We start from the raw sequence: 20,408 nt of genomic DNA on the forward strand, positions 1-20,408 counted from the left end.
AAGGGGACACCTTGTGCCCCATCTCGGCTAGGAAATACAAAACTGTAAGGGATGCTCGCTCGCATGCACGTTCAGAACGGGCTGTGATCAGTAGATCATCGACATACTGGAGCAGGGCAGTGTCAGTTGGCATGTGAATGTTATCTAGTTGTCTCTTAAGTGCTTGACTGTAAATACTAGGGCTTTCTGTGAAACCTTGAGGAGCGCGTGTAAACATATAGCTCCTTCCATTTAAACAGAATCCAAAAAGAAACTGGCTGTCTGGATGAATTGGAACACTAAAAAATGCATTCTTAAGGTCTATGACAGTGAAGAACATGGCTTCGGAATCAATAGCTGTCAATAGGGAAGAGATGTCTGGGACAACTGGATACTGCGGAATAATACATTTGTTAAGCTCTCGTAAATCAATCACTAATCGATATACTGGGGGTGCATTTGGATCAGTACGTTTCATGACTGGAATGATCGGAGAGTTACATACATTGGAGTCAGTTTCTACAACTACTCCTTGAGCGATGAGCTCATCAATAATTTTGGACAAGGCTGCTACAGCCTCAGGTGGCAATCTGTACTGTCTGATTCGTGGTAACACTACACCTGGCTTGAGAGTCACACGATAGGGTGTGATTTGCATATAACCTACATCTGTTGGACCTTGCGCCCATAAATGCTGCGGAACCTTAGACAGTCTAGAATCAAAATCTCGTAATACATAGTGACCCTTAAAGTCACGTAGGAACAGACGTATTCCCTCTGGGGAACAGCATATAACTGCACCTAATTCTTTCAGTGTTTTAATGCCTAATAGGTTTTCTGGACATGACTTAGTAAGTAACAGATCAGTAGTACGGGACAATGGGCCTACTTCTAAAGTAACTGGCTTTGATATTTCATTTACAATGGGTTTTCCTGAAAATCCAAGGGAAACATTTCTTGAGCCTGAGAGCGGAGCCCCTGGAACTTCGGCATGACTAATTGTGGTCCTACTTGCCCCTGTATCAATCAGAAACTTTCTGTCTTTCCCTAATACTGGACTGTGAACATAGGGACCTTCTTGATCTACAGGTATCTCGATGAGAGGCAAGCCTACCTCCCTCTCTAGGCTGTTTCATGAATATGGCTGGTACTCTGGATACTCAGACTGTACATACTGGTACATCTGTGATGTGACATGCTGTGTTGCAGCAATAGGCTGCGGTGCTGTAACTGTCTGTTGTGCATTCTGTGGCTGAGGAATCTGTGAAACTTGTTCTTGTCTAGGCGGACGTGGTCTTTCTTTAGTCTTACCAGTAGCTATGTTGTGTTTCAGAACTGCACACTCATTTATAAAATGTCCTGGCTGTTTACAATAATTGCAGTTCCCTTTAACGGGAGCTGCAGGATGGCTCGCTTGATTCGGACCCCTCTTCTGACTGTCTTGAGGAACAGATTGTGCAACTAGTACTTTCATTTTCGTGTCTTTCATACGTTTTCTCTCGTGGTCTTGTTCTTCTCTGATTCTATTCTGGTGGTACTGAAGCATCTGGAGCATCTGGGACGGAGTATTAGCTTGCCAGGTGCTTTCGACTTTCAAAACTCGATTTTTAATTTGTGGACTTGAATTCTCGACTAATTTAGTAACGAAAAGGTGAGGGTATGACTCACTACTTGTCTTGAGACCACTGTTGATACTAAAGCACTTTTCAAACCTAGAATAAAAATCACTAATATCTTCATCTTGTTTCTGTTTACAGGCTGAGATTGCATCCCAGTCTTCCTTTCTGGTTGTCAATAATCTGGGTAAGACTTGAATTAATAATTCTGGTAACTCTTTACATTTATCTCCAAGACCGGTACCTGGTACTCGTGCCTTGTCTTCAGCTTCTAGAACTGCCCAATCGATCTTTTTCTCTCCCACCTCCCATTCTTTTTCCTTTAGCTTTTCATACACCCCTGCGGGTAGCAGAACCTTTAACATTTTAATGATATCTGGGTAAGTGTATTCTCCCATACGGAGCATGTCTTTTAATTCTCTATGGAACCCTGCTGGATCTTTGTCATGACAGGGAATTAATTTCTTCATTTCAAGGAGTTCCATCTTTGTGATTGGAGTGTATACAAACACTCGTTGCATTTCGCCCCCCGTTCCTTTGACTGGGTGGACTTCTCGTAACGGATTCTGTCTGTCTATGTAGAATGATTTTCTTTCTGGGGGTGAGACATGAACAAAATGCGGGTTCAAGAACGTTCTATATTTGTGACGCTGTTCTAGAATGACACTAATTAAATCGGTACCTAGACCTCTCCATCTGTACTGGAGTAACTCGTTCAGGATATCATGTAACGGACCTGGATCAGAGTGTTGACCCTCATACAGAGTAATGAGGTACTGAATCATATACATACCCACCAGTCGCTGCTCGGCTGGGGGCATTTTCAGAAACATTTGTGCCACTATTTCGTCTGGAAAAGTGGTAGAATCAGTAATCCATCGGACTGCTGATCGAACTAGTTCTTGTTCATGCATGGTACTTAATTCACTGTAACCGATTCGTGATTTCAGAATGTGATCGGTAGCTTGGAACACTTGTTCTAGAGAACCTTGTTCTGGTACTGAATGATGGAAAATAGACTTGGGTTCTAGACGTAAATGGCGATCTGGAAATCTAGATTTTCCTACGTACGCTATTCTGGCGGAATTCTCGTCCTCTTCTTCTTCGGGATCAGAGATACTTTCTTTCTCGCTTACTTGTGCTGCTTTACGTTGTTCGTGTATCTTTATTATTTCTTTACGGATTTTCTTGTACATACTTTCCATGGCACCGACGGTCTTGTGCTTACCCTCGGCTATATTATCACTCCACCTTGTCAGGATTCTCATTTCGGCAGAATCTTTAGACGGGTAATCTTGTTCTCTTATTAGACAATTAATCAGAAACTTTAATATCATGAGCTGGATCTCGGCTTTCCTTTGAGACATGGCTTCGTGAATACTTTCTGGATCATCCCCTGTACGGATGAAACGATATATTCTGTCTAGATCTTCTTTCATATTCGGTAAGGTGACTAGATACTCGGCCACCTTTCTTACGCGGAACGAATATAAAACCATATTATCCTCGCCTGGGACTGGATCATAGACACATTCGGCAAGGGATTTTCTTATTTCTGCTACAGTCTGATGTCTAGGCGTACGCTGTGACGCTTGTGCATGTAATTCGGCTAACGTTAAACGCTTGTGTGGCGGCGGGGTTTGAGGAGGACCTCCTCCTGCGGCCCCTAAACTAGAATCATCGACGGACATTCTTCGTGGCGGAGCGGGAAGTTGAAATGCTGGCTGGACCGGGGGTACCGTAGCAGGTACTCCGGTGTCTGGAAGAGCGGGAAGTGCCTGATTTACAGGGACTGGCGGAGCGCGAACAGGATTTGTATATTCTGGGACTGTGTCGTCCAAATAGGACGAAATAAAAATATCAGCTGCGGTCTGTTTGTGACGTAGCTTGGTCGGAACTAATGGTGGCGGGAAATTACTGGATGCCTTTGGGGTCGCTTTTGGCAAGCCCTCGGCAAGAAGAGGATACATACCCTTAATGAGGGCATGCCTCTGTCTGTCTGACTGTTCGGCTTTGACTTGTTCACCTATCTCGATTAATTCTCTTTCTTGGGCTCGTTCTTGGGATTCTCTACTTAACTCTGACTTTCTGACTTCCTTTTCGGTTCTTCTATGCGCTTCTTTACGCCATAACTCGATGGCATCTTTCTGTGACTGTCTGGCTTTCTTTTTCCATAATGCTTCTTCTACTCGCATGATACATTCGGCATCCCATGTACCCGATACGGGCCATCTATACTTTTCTTCTAACTGTTTGGTATACTCTACCCATAAATCTAGATACAATATGGCGCTTATGCCATGTTTCTGATACATAAAATGACCTGGACTGTCCCTCGGCGGGACAGGAACTGCTGCTTCCAGCAGACCCTTTCTAGTTTTTAACTGACGTAACTTGGAAAATATAGGCATGACTGAACTGTAATCTGGACAAAATACAATACACAATAAACACGAAATCACGTCACACTCATACCACAACATTAAAATACATGAAGAACATTATAAATAACAGTTCGGACAGAATATTACCTGGAATACTGAGAGCAGAAATACAAGAATTTTCTCGAGAACGGAACAGACTAGAGTTACTGGATGCACTGCTGTAACAGTACGGAACATACCGGTCCCATAAAGGGACGCATCAAGACCCGTATCCACCTAGGTGAACACTTCGTTTGTGAGTCTGGGTACCACCAACCCACGGACCAGGAGTCAATTTAGATTGGTCCTGTCTAGATACTACCCCAGCAATGGTACTCACCGGGCAGCACGGAACGGAAGGCCTCGGATCGGACTGGACTGATGACGACGAACTTCGGACTTCGGACTTCAGTTACGGGTGGGCCTCCGGATACCTCGGACCTTGGACTCTCGGCTTGGGCTCTGGTCGGGACTCGCCGCGTTCCTCCACCGTCTCGTTTGGATGCTGGACCGCCTCCTCCGTCTCCTCCGTGGGCCTGAGGGATACTTGAAGCAGAAATATCTGCACGTGGCCGGTATGGTTCCGTCACGGCTGCAGAGGGTCAGGGGGTCGGCGTGGCTTCACCGACGCGTGGGGAAAGGGCAAGTCCCTATTCGGGCGCCATTATGTGGTAAATAAATAAATAATACCCTATTTTTGACTAGGCATATATCATAACAGATAGCTCAATAAATAAGAGTCAAGATTCGAGGTAGTAGGAGTTTCTGCAGGTTTATTACAGCATAAGGACAGGATCAGGACAACCTGCATAGGAACAGAATGGCAGGGCTAGAGTGGCCCGGCAGCTGCCGGGGCTGGGTCTGGGATGAGCGCGCTAACTTCTAATAACAATACAAGAGCATATATACATAACGCAAACACATAGCATTACATTGCAGTAGGCGTAGCAGTGGGTGGAGCAGAAGGCGTGACGCGTAGCAGTCGCGAAAGATAAGAGTAAAAGTAGGTGTAACTGGGCGTATACATAGACATGTGGTGCAGACGTAACAGAATATGTCATGAATGGGGCGGAAACATTGGAGGGGGCTACCTAAAGAGCCGGGACCTCTAACCTAATGGTGCGCGTAAACTGGCAATGACGTATTACTAGGAGAAGCTGGGGGCTATGAACTCTGTGTTAGGAGCAGAGACTAAAGTCTGGAGGGTCGGAGCGACATGTACCTAAACTCTATCTAGTATCTGATGTTTAGGGAACATGTTGATATAAACTAGAAGTCATGAGGGGAAAAGCTAACTTGACTCTAAGACTGGACCATGCATTATTCTACATGTAGTGCGTGATGAAGAATATTGAATGACCAGTAAATGCAGTATTTCTCTAACGTGGAGACGAGAAGGCTAGACAATGACGGAAACTATTGATGCAGTTCAGTAGCTTAGGAATGCAGAGAAGGAGGACTGAACTGATAACTGGAACTATAACATACTTTTGGCAGACTCAGAGGCAGAGCCAAGCTGCACCGGGCACTGCGAGGCAGGAAGTAAGTGAAAGGTCGAGGATACAGGTGGGGGCTGTATCGCTCCTCAGCGAGGCTTCAGGAGACAGGAGCTGAATCTGATGTCCAGGCCCTTTTGAGGCCTAGAAACGGGGACTTTATAATGGAATAGCGTGCACACTGAGAAACGTGGCAACGTAGCTTTACATAGGCCTAATATTCGTAGTATTCACGAGGACTGGAAACTGGCATACTAGAGGTGGACACAACTGTAATTGCGTCATTAATCAGACGTGGGGAATAACATATGCATATTGGTCATGCACACATAACATATGATGGATGAGGCGTGGTGACACAGAACATGGCAAAATTTACTTTTCCCAATCTGGACGATGCCTTTATTCATCTAGAGTTCCCCCCGCCCGGATGTCCTCATCTTGACGCCTGCCTCGGCTCATACATGTAGCCTCCCCCTGCCTAGTTCCAGCGCCACAAGGATCCCGTACGCCAGTACCTTCAAGCCGGGTCCTTATCTTTTACAGGTGGTAATCCCTTGGCACACCATTTCAGAAGTGACGCCCTTTTTATCCATCCACCTGGATTTCCTGCACATCATACCTTGGGTGCATCCCCGGTAGTACCATTGTTTGCCCCAGACACAGCACTGATAATTCTCCATGTATCCTGGTCCTGAAGATTACCTGAATTGATTACAGGTCGAAACACCGTCAACCTCCCAGCGCAACCTTTAGTTCTCTAACTTGTTGAAAACTTTGATTTTCTATTACAATTTCATTTGAACTCTTTTAGTATTGCAACCATTTAAGTGACTATGTATTTTCCTTGCGCCTTTATCGCAGTTTTTCTTACCTCACTTGTCACCTGCGCGTTCACTCATTCACTCGATTGCGAAAGATCCCACTAAAGAACTACAGGGCCAACTGTTTGCAGTGTTAAAGGAAGGATTCGACCAAGGCTTTTTAGGACAAAAGGAATACGAATTTCTACAAAATAAACATCCACGAATACCTGTTTTCTACGTATTACCCAAAGTCCATAAAAACCCAACAAAACCCCCGGGACGCCCTATAGTGTCAGGGTGTGATTCGTTGTTAGAACCAATATCGAAATATGTGGATTGCTTTCTGAAACAATTCCTACCTGAAGTTAAATCATATCTTCAAGACACAACGGATTTCATTAATAAAATCAAGGAAGTCCAATTTATAAGAGAGAAAGATCTACTGGTGATATTAGATGTCACCTCATTGTACACACAGATCCCCCAGGATGAGGCTCTTAACATACTTTCTTGATAGTAGAGAAAGACCATGTAGAGTACCAACTGAATTCATTGTGAATCTAGCGGCTTTTGCTCTAGAAAAGAATTACTTCTCTTTTTCGACCGATTTCTTCTTTCAGACAAAGGGTGTGGCAATGGGGTGTCCTTTTGCCCCAGAATTGGCCGTCCTGTTCATGTCCATGTATGAAGAGACATTTGTGTATAAAAATAATCCCTAGTCAGAGGACATCGCAACCTGGCTAAGATTTATAGATGACATTTTTCTGGTTTGGACTGGAGGTGAAGAAAAATTAAAAGCTTTTTTCAATTGGCTCAATCAAAGGACACCCGACATACAATTTAGTATGTCCCAATCCGATTGCAGGATTCCATTCTTGGACGTAGAAGTATACAGTGAGAATGGAGCAATTTGTACAACACTTTATAAGAAACCCACAGACAGAAACAAATCATTGTTGTTCACCAGTAATCACCCGAGGAGTCTACGTGAGAATTTACCGTATGGGCAATTTTTAAGAATACGCCGAAATTGCACACATAAAGATGAATACTTCAAACATGCCGCCAATCTAGTAGAGAAATTGAAAGAGCGAGGATATCCTAGAAAATTGGTTAATAGGGCTTTGAAGCGGGCATGGTGGACTCCTAGAGAGACTCTGCTGGAAAGAAAAATGAAGACAACCTTGTCCAGACAAGTCTGTGTGACAACATTCTGCCCTGACTCTAACAGGTTGAAAAAAACGATTGCTCAAAATTGGCATCTTGTCAAGTCACTTGATGAAAGTTTCGCTACAGGACCACTTTTTGCGTTCAAGAAGGAAAACAGCATTTCCAACTATATAGTAAGGGCAGCAGTGAAAGTGGAACCCAAGCCAACATTACGACAAATGATGGGGCTGTCCCCAATCTTAGGCCACCATAAATGTGGAACATGCACGTGTTGCGAAAGCACGATGGAAGGTGCCCTCTTCAGTCATAATGGAATACACTGGAAACACAACCTCTTTTCCAATTGTAAAACCAAATTTGTGGTCTATGGCATCACTTGCCCGTGTGGATTACTTTACATAGGCAAGACTAGCCAGGAGATAAGACAAAGGATAACACAACACAAGTCCCGGATTCGGAAAAAAGTAGAAACTGCTCCGTTAGTTAATCACTGGACCAGAAAATCGCACAAAGAAAGTGATATAAAATGGACCGTAATGGCAAACATAGAGATTGATCGCCGGGGAGGAGACAGGGAACAAAAATTATCTAAAAAGGAAGCATTCCTTATAGTCAAATTTGACACGGCAGTGTCAGGCTTGAACGAGATATCAGAACTGTATAAACTGTGAGATTTTACTTGGCAACTGTATTCCATGCAGCTCGATATTTTATATAGGAATACCGCCTGTCATCAGTTTTTATAAAGTTGGGTCGATTCAAACAGGAGGAACCAGCGACGCACGTCGTGTAAAAACCATGGGAACACTAGAGTGCGGACGACCCTGAAACTACATATCCTAGCATTCAAAGCAGAAACAGCCGTCGCGCCCACGTGACCGTACAAACGCGAGGAAATAAACAAACCGAGGACTCTGTTCCATCACGCCGACTCATTGGCTATGCGGGATTTGGACTAGAGACAGATTCGGCACGACACTCTGGAGGTAGGTGTCGCGCTCGAGTGGGCCCCTTTAATTATGCAACTCCAAATCGCATGGTGTATTAATCTGAGTCCTCGTTCCTTCACCCCTTAGAATCCAACAGAACGAGAGACGGGGCTACCCACGAATTAAGGTAAACCGGCTGTTTCTTCCATCCCAAAACCGAACGGTAATGGCCACAAAACGCTGTTCATTCATACCATCTCGTTCTCCGTTTTTCAGACAACCGCCGACCGAATGATTCAAACGGTTTGAGCTGCCCTTATTGCGTGTCATGTAAGTCGTTTAACTTCACTCCACTCCTAACTTTTTAAAAAAAAAGTTGTGTCAGAAAAATACAATGAGACTATCCCTCTCTTCCCTCATTTTTCTCTCTCCAGAACTATAAAAATTCCACACTGTTTGCAAGCTGTAGTTAAGAACCTTATTAAGGTAAGCAGACGATGGCATTGGTGGTGGTGCAGCATTAGAAGTTGTACGAACTGGTTCAGCCCTTGATTAGTGTTCTTTTTCTTTTCTCTTCAGTGAGGCTTTTGGTCCTGACGAGAACCCCCGTATTGGGTGGGGTTTGAAACGCGTAGACCTTCAGTGAATACCAAACTGATACTTTTTCATGCAAAAAAAGACAATCATTCAATTTTCACGATTTATGCAAACTGAGATAATTCATTTGATCGTTGATAAATATGTATATATTTTCATTGATGTAGGAAAAAGTTCTTCTTGTAGATATAACTAATTGTTTGGTACACTGTATGTTTTGTAAATATAACGAGATTGGTATGAATGTAGTCTGTTTGATTAGAATGATTGAGGTGTGTGTGTCGGAATGTTTAATATTTTGTATAGATAAATGTGGGTGCCTAATGATATTTTGTGTATATATGTAAAAACAGTCAAAATGTTTTTGGGTCTATCAAAAAATTGAAATCATTCTGCAAAAATAAAAAGCAATTTATAAGCTTTTTGGTATACTGATAGTACATTCTTATACCAGACAGGACAGAGCATTGGAAATAGTAGCAGTATTGGCATTTTGTTTACGGTTGTAGGTTCACTCATTCACTCGAGCACTACTGTGCACAAGATTCTATGCATTACACTCACATTTAATGTAAATAGTGCTGATATCGATTTATGTATCCTATTTTCTCATATATAGACTGCTCCTTATAAATTCCTATAACCAGTGATGTCTCCTTGTCTCTTCCGTTTCTGCATTTAATGTATATGCTCTACATAATGGTCTAAAAGAATATTACCTTTTGAGACGTTGTTGAATGCTATAACACTAGACACCCAGGTCTTAACTGGTTCTACGAGTAACCTCTTCTGGTTTGTTTCTGTATTTCTGATTATAGCCCTCTTTCCTCCACATGAAGCCTAGATAAACGTTTTATATAGTTTATGTACTTTTTATGCATTCTCATATCAGTGCCTTGTATCTTTAATACCAATATAGAGAACCGTTACTTTTTAGTTCACTATAGTTCACCTGAGATATATCTTTATTAATTTCACAAAAAGAGCTCCAAAAAGGTGGCCAAGACCCTCCTTTTGAACCAATAATTACTTATTTTGTGCTCCTTTATTTGGCTTCTTTTCCACAGCGCCCTATGATGTTGGTGTCCTTGGCCCACTAGTTTGGCATGCTGTTGCTTTAAAATTTGCTTCGCATACTGTGAAATGAAATTGTGGTAAATCTGAAAAGCATGTTGAGTATAGAATATAAAAATATTAGTCCTGTTGGAAGTCAGTCAGCTGTGTTTTTTTTTTAAATCTAAAATTCCTGTTTTGTGGCTGTATGAAATGAATCATTTCCCTGGAAGGTAGTGCCTTACAGTAGTATACTGTTGTAAATTGTTCTGGTCTGCTTTTGTGATAGGATCAGCTCATGCTCCTTAAGATCAAAGGCAACTCCCATTGCTGCTTTTTCCAAAAATGCCGCAGTGTTGGAAATATGCAATTCTGCTACCTTAGAACAAGTACATACTTTGCAAAACACTGAGGTTTGGGTGTTTAATTCAGAAATTATTCCTAATTTGGCAGTACTACTGAAAAACTACTGTGCACCACACATTTCAGTGTTTTTGTTTTTTTTGCCAGTAGATTTAGTGGTAGGATCTCTGAAAACATCTTGATGTGAAATACATAAATAAATGTACTTACTAGCATGTATGGTTCAACAGGCTTTGAGATATGAAGCACTTCTTTGTTTATTCCACCAGCCATTCTTAAATGTTGTAGTTTGTACAATTATGAATATGGAGGGTAAAGAACTGATATAAAAACAATGAGAGAGAGCTACTGAAGCCCAGAAGAGGAATGTTGGGATACAAGTGTATTTCCACAGCCTGTTGCTCTCTTAGAGGACAGTGATGGTTCATGGAGTGATGCCCTCAGCATTCAAGAGTTGCATGTAAACAGTTTTTTTGTTTTGCAGGACAAAACCCTCCTGAGCTGTACCAAGGAGGAGGAGGCAAAGTGTGACCGTTCCTTTTCGCCATGTGCAGATTCCTGCGTGCTAATGACCTTTGGTGAATTCAACGAAGGAGCTGTCAAAAACAAAGTAATGTCAGCTTTACATATCAGAACTTTACCGGAGAAACATAATAACATTAATAGTGATAGAGTGGAACAATAGTAAAATTATTTCAAAAATAATCCATATGTATTAATATTACATTGGCAATTTTATGTAAAAATGTTTTTAAACTGAGATTCTAAATAGGGGCATTGATCCAATACACAGACATAAAACAAAACTAATACACACAAATAAAACCAGATTATGGTTTGATAGGGATATATTATGCTGTCTAACCATAATTATCTCACGTCTGATCATTGAAAAAAGTACATGAAAATGAGTTACCGCAGGAAAATGTGTTGAAGTTTCGGTCTCTAATTGTCAAGCGTAGTCGAGACAATCCTCAGTACAAAAGGATTTCGAAATAGGTCCCTAGTGTAAGAATCAAGAGTTCTCCAGTATTGTATCTTTTATAAATTCACATGTTTGAATCTTCTCCGTCGTCATGGTGAGAGTCCCTCGGTAACAGTAAAATAGCAGTATTAAAACTTCAAATGTCCATAGGAATTCACTAGCTTTTAGAAATCTATTACAGTTGTTCTAAAACATCTAAACCTTAGCCAATCAAAGCGTAAACTATAGATTCTCCTTCCCCTGCAGTGCCACCATGCCTCAGACTTCTTTCCACACGTTGTGTGTTGGCAGCCTCCCTGAGCTCTGCTCAGTCACAGTGTTTCTACTGTTGCCCTTTTGAACTTCCAGCTAGCTGTTCATCTCTTCACTTCATATTAATTCTGTGGTTCAGGCCAGGAGTCTGAGCACCTATTTTTCCTTCATAATGCCAGAGTGTAAAAAAGGGTTGTAGAAAGTCCAGACTATATTCTGAGGACCCACATATAGAGTGTCTTAACTGCCTGTATCCAGACCACAAGCCCAGAAAATGCAAGTACTGTTGTACTTCCTTCACAAAACCTCTCAAAGACCGTGAGTATAGGCTGCTTCTCTGGCTGCAAAGGAAAAAAGCAGCAAAATGGTCTGACTCTGAGGAGAAGCCTCATACCTCCTCGAGGAATAGAAAAAAAGAAGGGTCTTCCTCTTCGCTTAAGGACCCTAAAAAATCCAGGTCTATGATTTTGTCCTCTGATGCAGGATTGTTTTTTCCTAAGAGTGGTTCCCATACTTTCTTGGGAATTGTCCTACCCTATGTGAGGTATATGTAGCTATCGTATAGCTCTGTCTATGCGGGGAGGGTGTGGACTCCCCCTGGCAGGCTTCCCGGTGTTGCTGTATTACGATGGTCTTTTGTCCTTACTGGGCGTGGCTTGGACATCTATGGCGTTGTGCCGCGGTGTTTTGCCCTTTGCCTGCCGTTTGGTCTGGGCCCCTGTCTGGGGTTTCTGAGGGCATAGTTTCCTGTGTTGACGGCCTGGTCCGTCCTACTTGTTACTCCTCTCACCTTCTAGCTGGTCTCTCGGGACGGTTTACTAGCCCTGCCCTGGTTTTGAGCCCGACGTGGTCCGGGCGTTTAGTTTCGTTGCGTTGTCAGCCGCTGGCTGCCCCAGTCTGCTCTTCTGTGGCCGGCGACCTTGTCGTGGGCCCTGGGGTTCCTGCTTTTGTCCTGCGGGTCCATTGTGGGCTTCTGTTCTTATTCTTCTGCCTGCTTCACTGCTGAGGTGTCGTTCAGTCTAGTCTTGGCTTCAAGCTGTGATGGGCCCGGCGACCCTCTTCACTGGGTATGTTTCCTGGTGGAGGGCTTGAGGGCTATTTTCCCTGCCCCCATAGCAGGTCCCCTGTGGGGGATCTTGGGCTCGTCTGAGCTGGAGAGGTCTTCTCACAGAACCCTCCCCCCCCATTTGTGGTATCGCTAGGGTATCTATTCTACGTTAAGGAATCTGGGGCTAGTAGTCTCTATCAGATGTACGAGTTACTTACCTTCGGTAATGATGTATCTGGTAGAGACAATTACTTCATGACCCACCCTTCCTCCCAGTTTCTGTGAGGGCATCTCTGTCTTCTATGCTCACCTGCTTCAGGGTGGCGGTCCTCTGCGAGTGCTTTTTTCTTACTCCCTCCCTGGGAGATGCTCGCCTTGTTGTTGTCGTTGCTCCATTCCTTCCTTTCTGGTGATTGATGGGCGAATGTCTGGGTACTTCTGCGCCCATGCATTTGTTCTCCATGCAGGGTTCGTTGTGCACTGCTTCCTTCTGTTGCTTGCACTTCTGACTCTTACAGTCCTTGGGGTTGGGGCCCCCTGGCTGGGTCTCGACCCTTAGTTCTTTAGGAGATTCCCCCCCCCCCCTCCCCCACCGCTGGTGTTGTTGGGGGATGACTTGTCATTGCTCTTCCTGGCCTTGGAACCCTTCTTGGCTCCGGGCGATGGTTGCAGACTGCTTCGTCTGCTGTGCCTTTTTCACATGCCTTCTGCCTCCAGCGAGGATGTTATGCTGGTTACAGACTTGCTTACAATAGCTGCGCTCTAATCTTTAATTCCATTACTTGATGCCTTAGTACCTGGCACTATTCTGGATGGTGCTGTTCCTCACCCTTTATTTCTTGCCCTTTTGTATAGCTGGGTTTTCGCACACTGTTCCAGTATTCTCACAGTTTTGTTTGCGATTGCTCCGTGTTGTGGCGCGGAAAGTTCTCCGAAGAAAACTGACATAGGCGCGCCGGGGTGGGACATATGTATCCTCGCTGAAGTCACGAACGCGGACGATGTCAGGGCTGAGTCACGTGATGCCGTCCTCCTGGTGCACAGGGATGCTGTGGCAGAAAAGTTTTCCAGATCCAGTCTCCTGCCTGGGGATAATTCTACGTTAAGGGATCTGCGGCTACAATTGACTCTACCAGATGCATCGTTACCGATGGTAAATAACTCGTACTTCACAGCCGTCTCCTGTTCAGGAGGCTCCCACTCCTGTGTCTCTGGCTGTACCCCTGTTGCAGAAGAGCAAGACTGTTTTGCCATCTGGAAATTCCTGCGCAAAGTCAGGATGATGATGATCAGCAACTAGAAGAAGGGGAATTGCAGTTGGACCAGGATGTCCATGATGAGTGGGACGACTATGTGGCTCCTCCTTCCCCTACTCCGCCTCTAGCCGACTCTTCGCTTGCCGATATCGGCGGGTTCCACGATCTGCTGGAACATGCTTCTAGGCGCTTTGACCTTCCTAGGCCTGTCAAACAGATGGAGTGCTTTTTATACGATTTTAAGCCTACAATGCTGTGCTCCTCTCAAACCATTCCTATTGTAGACTTCTAATGTCAAGAGAGCCTGAAGTTGAAGATGCCAGCTTCTATACCTGCGGTGGTGTCGAAAATGAAGAGCCCTTCCTCTCTGTGTGCGGCTTCACCTGAACAAGGAAGGGTGCTGATTGGACATCGGTATAACGTTCTCAGCTCTAGCGGCCACTGCCATCAGGGCCTCCAATACCATGGCTATCCTCTGGAGGTATGACTGCCAGATGTGGTCCGACATCTTTGCCTTGCTAGAGTTTCTTCCTGAGGGTAAGAAGAAAGAAGCAAAGGAGGTGCTGTTAGAAGCGGAGAGAGCCTCTTCCGTGGACATTTCATCGACAGCCTTCAGGCAGGTGGCAGGAGTGGCAGTATTGAGATGGCAGGGGTGTACTAGACATGCCATTTGATGGTGAATTTCTCTTTGGTAAACATGTGGATGAAGCGCTCTAATTGATCAAATTGGTTACTGAGACAGCTAAATCTTTGACTAATCTGCAGCAGAAGGAGTTTGCTTCCTACCAGGGCAGAGGTCACTATCTCTCTCGCCCCCATCTTCAGCAGCGTTTCCAGCCATATTATCAACATGGGTTTCATGCTCAGTACACTTCGCAGTCCTTTCGGCAAACCTCAACAGCTGCCTACCCTAGAGCAGGGGCATGTCGACGCCCATCATCAGGAGGAAGGGCTCACAACCCTAATAAGAGACTGAGGACCCGCAAGCCCCTGCTATTATAGTCCCACTTCAATTCGGCCCCATTGCTTCAAATTTTTCAGTCAATGGAAGCTTATATCTTTCGACAAATGGGTGTTAGACGTATTTCACCACAGTCACACCCTAGAATGTGTTCAGCAGCCGCAGAATGTGCCTCCGTGAATAACTTCCCATCGTTATCTCCTAGTCCTCAAGAGGGAAGTCCAATTGCTTCTCACCATGTAGGCAATCGAAGAGGTGCCACCCGATCAGCACAATCTGGGGTTCTATTCACACTTCTTCATAATAAAGAAAAAGACGAGAAAATGGAGCCAGATAATGAATCTCAGGTCGTTGAAGAAGTTCATCAAATCTCAACCCTTCAGAATGTTGTCGCTCCAGGAAATTTGCTTCTCATGGATGCAAGGGACTATGGGCCAGATGTAGGTCGCCCAATACTGGTCGGTAACGGACGAAATTACTGAATTTTGGCCTTTACCGACCGGTATTTGGCTTTTGAGATGTAGGTGGCATGATTCCTGGATTTGGTATTTTACCAAATCCGTAATTTAAGGAATCTGTAAATTACCAAATTCTTAACATACCGATTCGGTAAATTACCGAATCCGTAATGTAGGGAGCACTCAAGTTAGTGCATTCCTGAGTTAAGGACTCGTTTTTTACCACCAACTACAAGTTGGTGGTAAATATCGTAAACCTTTGAAAAAGCAATTATTTTGCTTTCACAACAGTGCGATGTGGCAGGCATACATGCCCTTAGGGCATGTATGTGTGCCACATGTGCACCCATGCACTATTCAGGGGTGCAGCAGGGTGTCAATGTGACACCCTGCCACCCTTAAAAATGTTCTCCCTATTACCGATACGGTATTTACCGAATCGGTAATACTGAATGGCTTCTTATTCATTCCTATGGGCCTCCAGGCCCACAGGAATGAATGGGAATTACCTAATCGGTAAATACCGATTCTTAATGACCGAATCCTACCGATTCGGTAAAATTTACAGATTAATTATCTACATCCCATTTACCTATTCTTAAATACCGAATCGGTAAAATTCAGTATTTAAGAATAGGTAAATTGAGATTACCTACATATGGCCCTAAAAGTCCTCTCTGGATCTTCTGGACGCGTATTTTCATGTTCCCATTCATCCAAAACATCGCCGTTTCTCAGGTTTGAGATGGCCTGGTGCCATTATCAATTCAGAGTATTACCCTTCGGGTTGGCTCCAACAGTCTATACCAAGTGCTTGGCTCCAGTGGCTGCTTTTCTACGGCGAGCCAGTCACCAGGTATTCCCTCATCTGGACAACTGGTTAGTCAAGGCCCCATCGCTTCAGGCTGCCAGAAGATCAACAGACGCCTGTGTTCAACTTTCTCGCCCCCTAGCGCTCAGAAACAACCAGGAAATGTCCTCTCTGGCTCCTTCCAGGTTGATAGGAGCAACTCTGGACACCATGCTTTCGAAATACTTCCCCACAGAAGAAAGGATCTTACGACTCCAGAAGACAGTGTGGGCTCTGTCCGCAAAAAAGTGTTTTTCAGTAAGGACCTACAAGTCAATGATGTCATCCTGTATCCCGTTGATTCTGCACTGTTGCCTAAGGATGAGACCACTTCAGGAGCAGGTCGACGCTCAATGGATTCAGTCTCAAAGCTCATTCGAGGACATCATTTCAATCACACCGATAATGATTTCAGTAAGGCCTTGGTGGAAGTCAGAGACAATCTCTCTCAAGGTCTTTCTTTCCTCACGACAAAACCAAAGTTGTTAATGACGTCGGACGCTTCCATGGATGGGTGCTAGAATTACAAATCCACAGAAGGTTGTCGGCTCAGGAAGCACAGTGTCATATAAACCTCTTGAAACTGAAAGCAGTTTTTCTGGGCCTTCAAGCATTCCGGCCAGAATCAGGAAGTCGTCGATCCTGAGTCGCATGGACAACACCAACACCATGTTCTATCTTGTGACGAACAGCTACAAAGGTTTTTTTGCCGCTGTGGGTTTCCAACCCTAAATCTGTTGGCTACGTCAATCAACAAAAATGCAGATTCTGCGCCAGCAGATTTCCTCAGCCAGGCTCTCTAGGAAAAGCCTTCCACTTCTTTGGGAGGGAACGTTTGCCTATGCATTCCCTCTGTTTCCTCTCATTCCAAAGGTTCTGCAAAAGATGAAACAAGAGCCTTGCTGTGTCATCCTAATCGCCCCGGCGTGGGCACGACAACACTGGTTCTCCTAGCTGTATCGCCTGTCAAGGTCTTCTCCAATCCTGTTCTAGCCAAAAGAAAATCTTCTCTCCATGAACGAGGGCCAAGTGGTTAATCCTCAATTCCTCACACTACATTTGTCGGCTTGGCTCCTCATCACACAGAATTCGTACAACTAGCGATTTCTGAGGAATGTCAGACATTACTACAGAAAGCCCGAGCTCCTTCTATGATCAAATGCTACTCGACCAAGTGAAAATTTGTTTGTATTTGGAGTGCCGTGCACTCTTGCGATCCTCTTTTATCGCCGCCTGAGGACTTTTTGCCCTATTTCTGGTCTGTCGCCAAAGCTGGTATGGCGCATGCATCCATCAAAGTGCACTTAGTGTCAATCTCCAGATACGGACAATGCTCTGGTTGGTTGTCTTTGTGGTCTAACAGACTGATAAAAGAGTCCATGAATGGACTTTTCAGGGCCTACCCTCCAGTAAGACCTCCTCCAGTGCTATGGCAATTAAATACTGTCCTGTCGCAGCTTATGAAACCCTTTGAACCAATTCACAAGTGCGACTTGAAGTACCTCTCCTAGAAGGTGGCATTCCTGATGGCCATCACGTCAGCTAGACGCATTGGTGAAATTCAGGCCTTCACAACGACGGAAACTTACCTTCAGTTCTTCCCAGATAAAGTAATTCTTCTTACCAATCCATCTTTTATTCCCAAGGTACCTTCTGCAATTCATCTAAATGAGCCATTGGATTTGCCCTCCTTCCTTTTTGCTCCATATTCGCCAGCTGAGAGAGCACTACATTCTCTGGATATTAAACGATGTTTAAAGTTCTACTTGCAAAGACTCAGCCTTTCTGAAAATCTACTCAGTTACTCATTGCTTTCTCTGCCCCTAGGAAGGGTCAGGCTTTGACAGGGGCGCCTATCGCTCGCTGGGTCTCATTGAGTATTCTTTTCTGTCGTGAGAGGGATGGCCGCCTTCTGGTTTCCAAGGTCGAAGCGTGCTCAACACGCAAGGTGGCAGCTTCCTCTGCCCTATTCACCAAAGTGTCCTTGCCTGATATCTGTAGGGCGGTGACATGGACGAACATCCATACCTTCACAAAGCATTACTGCCTGGATGCCTGGCAGAAGGTCAAGCTGCTCTGCGAAGTTTATTCGCCTAAGATATGATCTTCTTCATGTCTTTTTCTTCATGTGAATCTATAAAAGATAAAATACTGTAGAAAAAACAAGTTACATACCTTTACACTGTGGTTCTCCAGTATTGGTATATTTTATAGATTCACATGCAACCCTCTCTCCTCCCTTTTCAGGTTCACCTGATAGAGCGCGCGAGGCCACCCGGCCAATAGTTTTCGCCGTTTCCGGCTTCAGGGCCCATATACTTTTCAAATCACCATATACATCGATCGGGTGACTTCACGAGCTCTATCAAGTTGGTGTGTGTGTGTTCCCTGCTACCAATTTTCAGTGCACCCGACTTACCATCCACCGATGCAGGTGCCTAATGACCACAATGAATCAGGGAGCTAGCTGTAAAGGAAAGGCAGCAAAATACAAACCCAACCAATAACATTCAAATACTGTTTAAATGACCACGGACAACTGGAAGTTTTAAAATGTTTATCTAAATTCAATGTTTTCTTGCATGAGGTACAGTAAAATAAGGCAATTAATAACCAAGATAACGTAAATCACATAGGCAGAAAGAAATAATGACAGAGTAATCATCAAATGTACTAATAAATGGTAACAAGAAAAATACTATATAAGTCAGTATTATCTAGACAGGGATAGACTAAGTGTGTGTGACTATAGAAGAGCTTATAATGAATAACACGCTTCACTTAAGGTGAAGGGGCCTTTGAACAATCTAGGCAACGAAGTTCTAGACCATATCAGAAAATGACACACTGCTATGCAAAATATAATTTCTAACAAATGAGAAGACATAGGAATAACTTTGCAAAATTATAAATGATAGTTCAATAGTTGCGGAAAGGCATGGAAATATAACATATGCAATGTTTAACTTTATTAAAGCAAAAGTTAGAAATTCAGAAGGTGCAAGAATTTCAAGAGGTTCAGAGTAATATTTACCTAGAAAAGGTGTGGAAACCAAACCCTGGCCACGGGTCAGTTAAGGACAGGAAACCCTCAAGGAAGGATACCCCTCAAAGGACAGCAGGTGCAGAATGGACACCCAGGACAGGACAGGACACCCTCGGAAAAGGAATCAGGACAGGACCCTCAGGACAGGACAGCAAACCCTCAGGACAGGACCCTCTTCAGGACAGGACCGGAACCCACAGTTCGGAAGCAACGCCTGCGCTCCACCCGCTCTGCAGCTATCGATCAAGACCCCGATTGGGTCAGCGAACTCCCAGCTAAGTGCCTTGCCAGCACTTTAAGGTTCAGTAGAACCTTAGTCTATGGTCAAATTCGGACAGAGTGCTCCGCAGCGCTCTGTATCTTCAGTCACCTATTGAGTGCGTTGGGTCAGTGACAGGTCAGCTAAACCAGACAAGTCGGACGGTTCACTAGGTGAACCCAGGGTAGATATACAGTTTGGGGACAGTGTACCACCCCCCAATGTTGCAAAGTGTCAGAATCCCTCAATTTCAATTGGTCCTAAGGTAGGGTTTGGGTAACACACCAATCACAATACACGAATTGAAGCCTTCATTAACATATTTGGGTACCGCCTAGCAGATTTGGGGTTCCCATGAGCTAACAGTAGCGCAACATTACATTGTATCATATAAGAAGCCACATTCGCTGTTCTCGCAGGGCAGAGGTGACTTTCACAGGAGCATCTCGCCCATCACTGCCAGCTGGCTATGTTCCATCAGCCAAGGTCCCTCGTGCTGCCGAATGTCGCACAGGCGCAGAAGGGACCCCCAATATGGCTCTCCTCTCACTCAGACCCCCATTTCCCGCGGTACATGAAAAGTAAGCGAAAACAAATTAATACATAATAATGTCATTAGGAAAACACATCACAGGGTTTGTACTTTTAACTCATCATCAAGAAATAAACTTATGCAATTAAATGTTAGCTACATTGAGACGGACACAAGAGCAGTGGCACGAGCTGTACCACATGATAAGCACAGCTATGAATTACGCATGCGCATAACTTTCCCTCCACTTCTGCAGACGCGTCAGGACACGTGAGTGTGGCTGACGCATGCGCAGTAACTAAAATACAAGCAGCGGCCATTTTAGGGGA

General features: G+C 44.3%; 1 protein-coding gene across 1 annotated transcript in view; it reads left to right on the forward strand.

Moving 5' to 3' along the window:
* Positions 1 to 20,408, forward strand: part of MUS81 (MUS81 structure-specific endonuclease subunit) — a 321,815-nt gene that overhangs the window by 247,206 nt on the left and 54,201 nt on the right. Inside the window, exon 14 of the mRNA XM_078660456.1 lies at positions 10,917 to 11,042. Within this exon, the coding sequence (XP_078516582.1) occupies positions 10,917 to 11,042 (126 nt within the window). The remainder of the gene's footprint in view (positions 1 to 10,916; positions 11,043 to 20,408) is intronic.

This window comes from Lissotriton helveticus, chromosome 9 (assembly GCF_964261635.1).
Source record: "Lissotriton helveticus chromosome 9, aLisHel1.1, whole genome shotgun sequence".
NCBI classification, from domain to species: domain Eukaryota; kingdom Metazoa; phylum Chordata; class Amphibia; order Caudata; family Salamandridae; genus Lissotriton; species Lissotriton helveticus.